The sequence below is a fragment of the Scyliorhinus canicula genome, chromosome 19 (genome assembly GCF_902713615.1).
Source record: "Scyliorhinus canicula chromosome 19, sScyCan1.1, whole genome shotgun sequence".
Lineage (NCBI taxonomy): Eukaryota > Metazoa > Chordata > Chondrichthyes > Carcharhiniformes > Scyliorhinidae > Scyliorhinus > Scyliorhinus canicula.
The window spans coordinates 53,659,739-53,670,694 of NC_052164.1; the positions used below are offsets into that span (position 1 = coordinate 53,659,739).

Consider the following 10,956-nt stretch of genomic DNA (forward strand, 5'->3'; position numbering starts at 1 on the left):
TTCCCATTGCTGGAAGGGTTGTGAACCAGAGAACACAGCCTTAAGGTAACTTTCAAAAGAAGCATTGGAGACAGGAGGAGTAACTTCACACAGCTAGTGATTTGGATCAGGAAGCCAGTGCGTAAGGATGTGGGGGAAGAAGGTGACATTCAAAGGGGAATGAGATCATTATCTGAAAAATGAAACGCTCAGTACTCACAGGGAGAAGACGAGAGAGTGGCAGTAGGTGCATTGCTCCTGCAGCGACCCTGCCGAGACACAACGATTCAATAGCTAACTGCCTGTAACCATTCTACCTCCTATAATTCTATTCTGCAAGTTACCCAAACGCATGCAACTTCTTCAACAGATGAGATATGCACGGTCTCTATGAATGTCTGTGTTTATAAAAAATATTCAGTCACAGGATGTGGATAGGCAGACATATACTGACCATCTCTAGCTGCCCTTCAGAAGGTGGTGTGAGCTGCCTTCTTGACCCGCTGCAGTCCATGAGGTGCAGGTACACCCACAGTGCTGTTTGGGGGGAAATTCCAGGATTCTGACCCAGCGGCAGTGAAGGAGCGGCGATATATTTCCAAGTCAGGATGGTGAGTGACATGGAGGGTAACCTCCATGTGGTGGGGTTCCGAGGTAAATTCTGCTCTTGTCCTTCTAGATGGTAGAGGTGGTGGGTTTGGAAGGTGCTGCCAAAGGAACCTTGACGAGTTACTGCAGTGCATCTTGTAGATGGTACACACGGCTGCTACTGTGCATCAGTGGTAGAGGATTTGAATGTTTATGGATGGCATGCCAAACAACCAGACAGATTTGTCCTGGATGGCTTTGCACTTCTTGAGTGTTGTTGGAGCTGCACTCTTCCAGTCAAGTGGAGAGTATTCCATTACAATCCTGACTTATGCCTTGTAGATGGTGGCCAGGCTTTGGGGAGTCAGGAGGTGAGTTACACTTTGTCGGATTCCTAGATTCTGATTTGATCTTGTAGCCACAGTATTTATATGACTAGTTCAGTTCACCCTCTGATCAATGGTACCCCCAGGATGATGATAGTAATAATAATGCCATTGAATGCCAAGTGAGGATGGTTGGATTCTCTCTTGTTGGAGATGGTCATTGCCTGGCACTTGTATGGCATGAATGGAACTTGCAACTTGTCAGCCCAAGCCTGGGTATTGTCCAGGTCTTCATGTATTTGGACTTGGACTGCTTCATTATCTGAGAACTCACAAATGGTGCTGAACATTGTGCAGTCATCCGCAAACATCCCCACTTCTGATCTTATAGAACATAGAAGATTACAGTGCAGTACAGGCCCTTCGGCCCTCGATGTTGCATCGACCTGCGAAACCATTCTAAAGTCCCTCTACACTATTCCCTTATCGTCCATATGCCTATCCAATGACCATTTGAATGCGTTTAGTGTTGGCGAGTCCACTACTGTTGCAGGCAGGGCATTCCACGCCATTACTACTCTCTGAGTAAAGAATCTACCTCTGACATCTGTCCTATATCTATCTCCCCTCAATTTAAAGCTATGTCCCCTCGGGCTGGACATCACCATCTGAGGAAAAAGGCTCTCAATGTCCACCCTATCTAATCCTCTGATCATCTTGTATGCCTCAATTAAGTCACCTCTTAACCTTCTTCTCTTTAACGAAAACAGCCTCAAGTCCCTCAGCCTTTCCTCGTAAGATCTTCCCTCCATACCAGGCAACATCCTTGTAAATCTCCTCTGTACCCTTTCCAATGCTTCCACATCCTTCCAATAATGCGGCGACCAGAATTGCACGCAATACTCCAAATGCGGCCGCACCAGAATTTTGTACAACTTCAACATGACCTCATGGCTCCGAAACTCAATTCCTCTACCAATAAAAGCTAACACACCGTACGCCTTCTTAACAACCCTCTCAACCTGGGTGGCAGCTTTCAGGGATCTATGGACATGGACACGAGATCTCTCTGCTCGTCCACACTACCAAGAATCTTACCATAATCCCTGTTATTCCTTCCAAAATGAATCACCTCACACTTTTCTGCATTAAATTCCATTTGCCACCTTTCAGCCCAGCTCTGCAGCTTATCTATGTCCCGCTGTAATTTGTAACATCCTTCTGCACTGTCCACAACTCCACCGACTTTAGTGTCATCTGCAAATTTACTCATCCATCCTTCTACGCCCTCCTCCAGGTCATTTATAAAAATGACAAACAGCAGTGGCCCCAAAACAGATCCTTGTGGTACACCACTAGTAACTGGACATCAGTCTGAGCATTTCCCATCAACCACCACCCTTTGTCTTCTATCAACTGATCCCGCCGGTATGGTTCACATGTGGTCCCACCTGGCGGGTCCTCGGCGTTCTGGCTGCGGGGGCCGTCCTGGAGGGGGAGGCGGGGGCATCCGACTCCGAGGGGGCCTCCACGGTGGCCAGTCCCGCGATCGGTGGCTACCGATCGGCGGGCGCGTTCATTCAGCGGGTGGGGCGGGGGCTTTGTTCCTCTGCGCCAGATTACTTTCTAGGAAAAAGTCCGGAGTGATTCTCACCCGTTTACCGACGGGCATGAGGACTTAGTCCGAGAAGGGAGAATCCCGCCCACTGTTTTGATTTTGGAGGATTCCTGGGGTATAGATAATTTGAGGGATTATGTTTACTCCTAGCTATGCAGGTTATAGAACATCTTTGTGGGCGTAGACTGGAGAATGTCTTATGCTTGGGATACAAATTATGTAATTAATGGGAGGAGCCATGCCTGTGTCATTTTGCAGTTTTGCCACAGGATTTCAAGTTGAAAAGAACTGTCTTGACAAGACAAGGGGCAGCAGGGTAGCATGGTGGTTAGCATAAATGCTTCACAGCTCCAGGGTCCCAGGTTCGATTCCCGGCTGGGTCACTGTCTGTGTGGAGTCTGCACGTCCTCCCCCTGTGTGCGTGGGTTTCCTCCGGGTGCTCCGGTTTCCTCCCACAGTCCAAAGATGTGCGGGTTAGGTGGATTGGCCATGCTAAATTTCCCGTAGTGTCCTAATAAAAGTAAGGTTAAGGGGGGGGGGGGGGGGGGGGGGTTGTTGGGTTACGGGTATAGGGTGGATACGTGGGTTGAGTAGGGTGATCATGGCTCGGCACAACATTGAGGGCCGAAGGGCCTGTTCTGTGCTGTACTGTTCTATGTTCTAACTAGCCAATTTCTGATCCAAACTGCTAAATCACCCTGAATCCCATGCCTCTATATTTTCTGCAATAGCCTACCGTGGGGAACCTTATCAAACGCTTTACTGAAATCCATATACAGCACATCAACTGCTTTACCCTCATCCACCTGTATGGTCACCTTCTCAAAGAACTCAATAAGGTTTGTGAGGCACGATCTACCCGTCACAAAACCATGTTGACTATCTCTAATCAAATTATTCCTTTCCAGATGATTATACATCCTATCTCTTATAAACCTTTCCAAGGCTTTTCCCACAACAGAGGTAAGGCTCACTGGTTTATAGTTACCGGGGTTATCTCTACTCCCCTTCTTGAACAAGGGGACAACATTTGCTATCCTCCAGTCTTCTGGCACTATTCCTGTAGACAAAGATGACTTAAAGATCAAAGCCAAAGGCTCAGCAATCTCCTGCCTAGCTTCCCAGAGAATCCTAGGATAAATCCCATCTGGCCCAGGGGACTTATCGATTTTCACACTTTCCAGAATCGCTAACACCTCCTCCTTATGAACCTCAAGCCATTCTAGTCTAGTAGCCTGTATCTCAGTATTCTCCTCAACAACATTGTCTTTTTCCTGTGTGAATACAGACGTAAAATACTCATTTAGCACCTCTCCTATCTCCTCGGACTCCACACACAACATTCCACTACTGTCCTTGACTGGCCCTACACTTATCTTAGTCATTCTTTTATTCCTGACATATCTATAGAAAGCTTTAGGGTTATCCTTGATCCTACCTGCCAAAGACTTCTCATGTCCTCGCCTGGCTCTTCTTAGCTCTCTCTTTAGAGCCTTCCTAGCTAACTTGTAACTTTCAAGCGCCCTAACTGAACCATCACGTCTCATCTTTACATAAGCCTCCTTCTTCCTCTTGACAAGTGTTTCAACTGCTTTAGTAAACCATTGTTTCCTCGCTCGACCACTTCCTCCCTGCCTAACAGGTACATACTTATCAAGGACACGCAGTAGCTGTTCCTTGAACATGCTCCACATTTCCATTGTGCCCATCCCCTGCAGTTTTCTTCTCCAGCCGATGCATCCTAAGTCTTGCCTCATCGCATCATAATTGCCTTTCCCCCAGCTATAACTCTTGCCTTGCGGTGTATACCTATCCCTTTCCATCGCTAAAGTAAACGTAATAGAATTGTGGTCACTATCACCAAAGTGCTCACCTACCTCCAAATCTGACACCTGTCCTGGTTCATTACCCAGTACCAAATCCAACACGGCCTCGCCTCTCATTGGCCTATCTACATACTGCGTCAGGAAACCCTCCTGCACACATTGGACAAAAACGGACCCATCTAAAATACTCCAACTATAGTGTTTCCAGTCAATATTTGGAAAGTTAAAGTCCCCCATAACAACTACCCTGTTACTTTCGCTCCTATCCAGAATCATCTTTGCAATCCTTTCCTCTACATCTCTGAACTTTTCGGAGGCCGATAGAAAACTCCTAACAGGGTGACCTCTCCTTTCCTGTTTCTTAACTCAGCCCATACTACCTCAGTATTCGAGTCCTCATCAAATGTCTTCTCAGCCACCGTAGTACTGTCCTTGACTAACAATGCCAGCCCTCCCCCTCTCTTACCACCTTCCCTGAGCTTACTAAATATCTAAATGCCCAGCACCTGCAACAACCATTCCTCGCCCTGCTCTATCCATGTCTCCGAAATGGCCACAACATCGAAGTCCCAGGTACCAACCCATGCCGCAATCTCACCCACCTTATTCCGGATGCTCCTGGCATTGAAGTAGACGCACTTTAAACTACCTTCCTTCCTGCCGGTACACTCCTACAACTTTGAAACCTTACTCATGACCTCGCTAGTCTCAATTTCTTGTGTACTGGAGCTACAATTCAGGTTCCCAATCCCCTGGTTTAAACATGGATGGACGGAAGTTCATTGGTAAAGCAGCTGAAGGTCTAGGATACTATGCTGAGGAACTCCTGCATTGATGATGTCCCAGGACTGATTCCAGTTTTGCTCGGGCTCATTGATGCCACACTCACTAAAATGCTGTCGTAATGTCAAGCGCAGTCACCCTCACCTCTCGAGTTCAGCTCTTTTGTCCATATGAAATGAAAAATGAAAAATATTTGAATGAAGGCTCCTGATTAGGAGCTGAGTGATCCTGGTGGAACCCAAATAGAGCATCAGTGAGCAGGTTATTATTTGGCAAGTGCCACCTGAAAGTAGTGCCAACCACATTCCATCATTTTGCTAATTATAGTGGGTCGACTGATGGGGCAGTAAGTGGTTGGGTTGATGTATCCTGCTTTTTGTGTCCAGGATATATGTGGGCATTTTTCCACTTTGCCAGGTAGAAGCCGGTGTTGCAGCTGTACTGGAACAGCTTGGCTAGGGCGCGCGGCAAGTTCTGGAGCACGTCTTCTGTACTATTGCTGGGCCATAGCCATCGCAGTATCCAGTGTCTTCAGCCGTTTCTTGATATCACGTGGAGTGAATCGTATTGGCTGAAGACTGACATCTGTAATGGTGGGGACCTCCAGAGGAGACCAAGATGGATCATCCACTCGGTACGTCTGGTTGAAGATATGCTGGTCTCCTCCATCATTGAGGATGGGGATATTTGTGGTGCTTCCTCCTCCAGTGAGTCGGTTAATTTTCCACCACCGGTCATGGCTGAATGTGGCAGGACTGCAGAGCTTAGATCTGATGCGTTGGTTGTGGAATCGCTTAGCTCTGTCTATTACTTGCTACTTATGCTGTTTGGCACACAAGTAATCCTGTGTTGTAGCGACACCAGGTTCACACCTCATTTTTCATTGTGCCTGATGTTGCTCCTGGCATTCTCTCCTGCACTCTTCATTGAACCAGGGTTGAAACCCAGACTTGGTGGTAATGGCAGAGCGGGGATATGAAGTTTTGGACAGGAGAGGTAGGCCTCAGACCGGGGTTGGGGGGGCGGGTGGGTCAGGCAGACAGGGGGAGGGGCATTGAGTCAGGGGATGGGAGGGTCAGACCCGGTTGGCCGGGGGGGGGGGGGGGGGGGGGGGGGGGGTTACGGGGGGGGGGGGGGGGGGGATGGGGGAATAGGGGACAGGTGGAGTAGTGGGGGGGGGGGGGGGTGACTGACTGGATTGGTCTTCGAAAGAGCTGCCACAGGTTCAATGGGCTGAATGTACCTTGTCTGCTATTCTATGGTGCTGTTTATAATTTTTTTCCTTTTTCCAAACAGGGTTTTGTTGTTGCTTTTATTTATTGTTTCTGCAATGGAGAGGTGAGTCACAAAGCTGCGCGTAAAAATCCCAAATCAGAAAATCCTGGAAAATACATCAGCGTCTCGACCTTTTAAAACACCCCTTAAAGCTTACCATTTTGACCAAAACATTTGGTTCACCTGCCAATTAAGTCCTTTTGTAACTTTGGGTCAAATACTGTCTTTCTGCAAAGTACCTGGTGGACTTTTCCCTGTGTTACAAACTCAATAGGCATATGAACATTTGAACAAGGAACAGGAGGAGGCCTCTCGGCCCTTTCAGCCTGGTCCACCTTCCAATAAGATCATGCCTGATCTGACTGTAACCTCCCGCCAACCCGCGATAACCTTTCACCCCATCATTTACCAAGAATCAATGTCCCTCTGCCTTAAAATTATTCAAAAACTCTGCTTCCACTCCCTTTTCCAGGAAGAGAGTTCCAGAGACTCACTGCCCTCTGAGTGGGAAACATTTCTCCTCATGTCTGTTATAAATGGGTGACCCCTTATTTTTAAACAGGGACCCCTGGTTCTAGATTCCTGCACAAGATGAAGCATCCTTTCCATATCCACCCTGTCAAGACTCCACTAGAACTTGTATGTTTCAATCAAGTTGCCTTCTAAAGTTCTCTTCTAAATTCCGGCGGATACAAGCCTATCCTGTCTAACGTTTCCTCAGAAGAACATAGAACATACAGTGCAGAAGGAGGCCATTCGGCCCATCGAGTCTGCACCGACCCATTTAAGCCCTCACTTCCACCCTATCCCCGTAACCCAATAACCCCTCCTAACGTTTTTTTCTTTGGTCACTAAGGGCAATTTATCATGGCCAATCCACCTAACCTGCACGTCTTTGGACTGTGGGAGGAAACCGGAGCACCCGGAGGAAACCCACCCATTGCAGGTATTAGTCCAGTAAGCCTTCTCTGAACTGCTTCCAAGGCATTTGATCCTTCCTTAAATAAGGAGACCAATACGGTACACAATATTCCAGATGTGGTCTCACAAATTCCCTGTACAACTGAAGCATAACCTCCCACTTTTATATTCAATTCCCCTCACAATAAACAGTAACAAGCCATTAGCTTTCCCAATTACTTGCTGTACATGTATACTAGCCTTTTTGTGGTTCATGCACTTCCCTCTGCATCTCTCAGCTCTGCAATCCCTCACCATTTACATAAGCACACTGGGCTAAATGGCTGGCTTTTAAAGCAGACCAAGGCAGGCCAGCAGCACTGTTCAATTCCCGTACCAGCCTCCCCGAACAGGCGCCGGAATGTGGCGACTAGGGGCTTTTCACAGTAACTTCATTGAAGCCTACTCGTGACAATAAGCGATTTTCATTTCATTAATATGATTCTTTTATAAACTTCCTGTCAAAGTGAACAGTTTCATATTTTCCCTCATTATACTCCATTTGCCTGATCTTTGCCAAATCACTTAATCTGTCTATGTTTCCCTGTAGCCTCCTTAAGTTATCCTCACCAAAATGCTAGTCTTTACATGTTAATATTTCACAGTCGGCCCTTTTGGTTAGTCCATTCCTGAAAAATTCCGTCCTCTCTACAAATCTTAATTGGCCTGACGTGTTTTTCCAGCGGTTTAATAACTGCAGTAATTCACACAGTGAGTGTGAGCTATCTGTTGTTTTGTGACAGGCAAGAATAGTTGACAACAGGTCCTGGTTGATCTGTCTGTACAAACCGTGGGTACATATCAATGAGAAATTACTGAGAGACCCTCAGGATTGCTCATCACGCTGGAATTTGTGATGTGTCTGGATGGCGTCTCTGGGATGGCATTTCTGGGACGGAGTGTCTGGAATGGCTTGTCTGGGACAGCCTGTCTGGAATGGCGTGTTTGGGATGGTGTGGCTGGAACGTCATATCTGAGATGGTCTGTCTGGGATGGCGTGTCTGGGACAGCCTGTTTGGAATGGCATGTTTGGGATGGTGTGGCTGGAACGACGTATCTGAGATGGCGTGTCTGGGTTAGGGCCTGGGACATCAGTATCTAGGACAGTTCTGGGGACAGTGTCTGGGGCAGTGTTCTAGGACAGTGTCTGGGGGCAGCATGACTGGGATGGCATGTCTGCGATGGAGTGTCTGGGACTATGTCTGGGATGACGTGTCTGGGACAGTGTCTGAGATGACGTGTCAGGCATGGCGTGCCTGGGACATCATTTCAGAGACAATGTGTCTGGGATAGGATATCTGGGATAGGGCTTGGGAGATCAGTGTCTAGGACAGTGTTGGGGGTAGTGCCTGGGCTAGCATGACTGGAATGGCATGTCTGGGATGGAGTGTCTGGGACTATGTCTGGGATGACGTGTCTGGGACAGTGTCTGAGATGACGTGTCAGGCATGGCGTGCCTGGGACAGCATTTCAGAGACAATGTGTCTGGGATAGGATATCTGGGATAGGGCTTGGGAGATCAGTGTCTAGGACAGTGTTGGGGGTAGTGCCTGGGCTAGCATGACTGGAATGGCATGTCTGGGATGGAGTGTCTGGGGCAGTGTCTGGAAAGGAATGACTGGCCGATGTGTCCGGCATGACGTGTCCAGCATGATGTCTGGGACTGCGTGTCTGGGATGGCGTGTCTGGGATGGCGTGTCTGGGATGGCGTGTCTGGGTTGGCGTGTCTGGGATGGCGTGTCTGGGATGGCATGTCTGGGATGGCGTGTCTGGGATGGCGTGTCTGGGTTAGCGTGTCTGGGTTAGCGTGCCTGGGATGGCGTGTCTGGGATGGCGTGTCTGGGTTAGCGTGCCTGGGATGGCGTGTCTGGGATGGCGTGTCTGGGACAGAATGTCTGGGATGGCGTATCTGGGATGGCGTGTCTGGGTTAGCGTGCCTGGGATGGTGTGTCTGTGATGGCATGTCTGGGATGGCGTGTCTGGGATGGCGTGTCTGGGATGGTGTGTCTGGGCGGGCTGTCTGGGATTGGATGTCTGGGAAGGTGTGTCTGGGGCAGTGTCTGGAACTCTGTATGGGACAGTGTCTGGGATGGTGTGCCTGGGGCAGTGTGTCTGTGATGGCATGTATGGTGTGGCATGTCTGGGGTGGTGTGTCTGGGATGGCTTGTCTGAGATGACATGCCTGGAGCGGTATGTCTGTGATGGCGTGTTTGATGTGGCATGTCTGTGGTATCATGCCTGGGGCAGCGTGTTTGGGCGGCGTATCTGGGCAGCGTGTTTGGGGCAGCATATCCGGAGCGGCGTGGCTTGGGGGTTTGTCTGGGATTGCGTGTCTGTGATGGGGTGTCTGGGGTATCAGAGTGGGACAGTGTCTGGGATAGTGTCTGGAAACGGGTTTGATCCCATGGCCTTTGAGTCAAGAGTGGCTATTACAAATAGAACAAAATTATCACTTTGTATTAACCGCCACTTAACAAGATCTTCATCTAAATTAACTCATTACAGTCACATCACACCCCCAAGAATTCATCTATAATTGTGTGTTTTATTCTGTGCTAACTAGGTCCAAGCGGAGATAAAGAAATTCTGGTTCAGGAGGAATCTAAGTCCGAATTTTAATCAGAAAATGCGAGCTGGTTGCATCTGCCAATATGGAGCAGTGACCTCTCACGCCACCAATAGCATCAGCACCAGTCTGGCCACCAGAGGAATGTCCACACTACACGCGAGCATCAAGCACTCTGTACTGCCGCTGCACTCCAACCTGCCTGCCGACATCACCAGTATCTCCCAGTCAGAAAACTCTCTGCCCTCGCCAAGCCTGGAGAGCATCAAGAGGAAGACGGAGAGCCAGGAGCACTGTGCAAATCAGGAGCAGCAGAAATCCAAATGTCCACTGCACAATCATTGGGAAACTGTGCTTTAAAACACAGATTGTATTACAGCTTGGAACTTTACTCAATAAACACCAACTTTGCATGTTGAGTGGGAGCGAGAAATGGTTAAATTAGCTTTGCAAAACATTCACAAGGATCCACATTCTGAGACTGTCTCAGAGACTCCACTCGCCCAGTTTTTGCTCAGTACACGTTGGATGTGTAGGTGGGACAGATAACAATTCACTGATAGACAAAATGCCATTTCGGGGGAAGAATAATGTAGTGTCTATTTGGAAATACCACACATGTTTACTGACCAGTTGTGGGCATGCCAGAGACAATAACAATCCTACATGCACGATACTATTCAACTTTTTATTTTAGTTAAACATTTTGATGCCAATTAGACATAGAACATAGAACACTACAGCGCAGTACGGGCCCTTCGGCCCTCGATGTTGCGCCGACCTGTGAAACCATCTGAAGCCTATCTGACCTATACTATTCCATTTTCATCCATATGTCTATCCAGTGACCACTTAAATGCCCTTAAAGTTGGCGAGTCTACTACTGTTGCAGGCAGGGCGTTCCACACCCCTACTACTCTCTGAGTAAAGAAACTGCCTCTGACATCTGTCCTATATCTATCACCCCTCAATTTAAAGCTATGTCCCCTCGTGTTGGTCATCACCATCCGAGGAAAAAGACTCTCACTGTCCACC

General features: G+C 48.2%; 1 protein-coding gene across 1 annotated transcript in view; it reads left to right on the forward strand.

Annotated features, from left to right (window-relative positions):
- LOC119954285 (parathyroid hormone/parathyroid hormone-related peptide receptor-like) overlaps window positions 1-10,340 on the forward strand; it is a 197,019-nt gene extending 186,679 nt beyond the window's left edge. Inside the window, exons 13-14 of the mRNA XM_038779379.1 lie at window positions 6,417-6,458; window positions 9,919-10,340. Of these exons, the coding sequence (XP_038635307.1) occupies window positions 6,417-6,458; window positions 9,919-10,281 (405 nt within the window). The 3' untranslated portion in view covers window positions 10,282-10,340. The remainder of the gene's footprint in view (window positions 1-6,416; window positions 6,459-9,918) is intronic.
- Window positions 10,341-10,956: the final 616 nt, after the last annotated feature.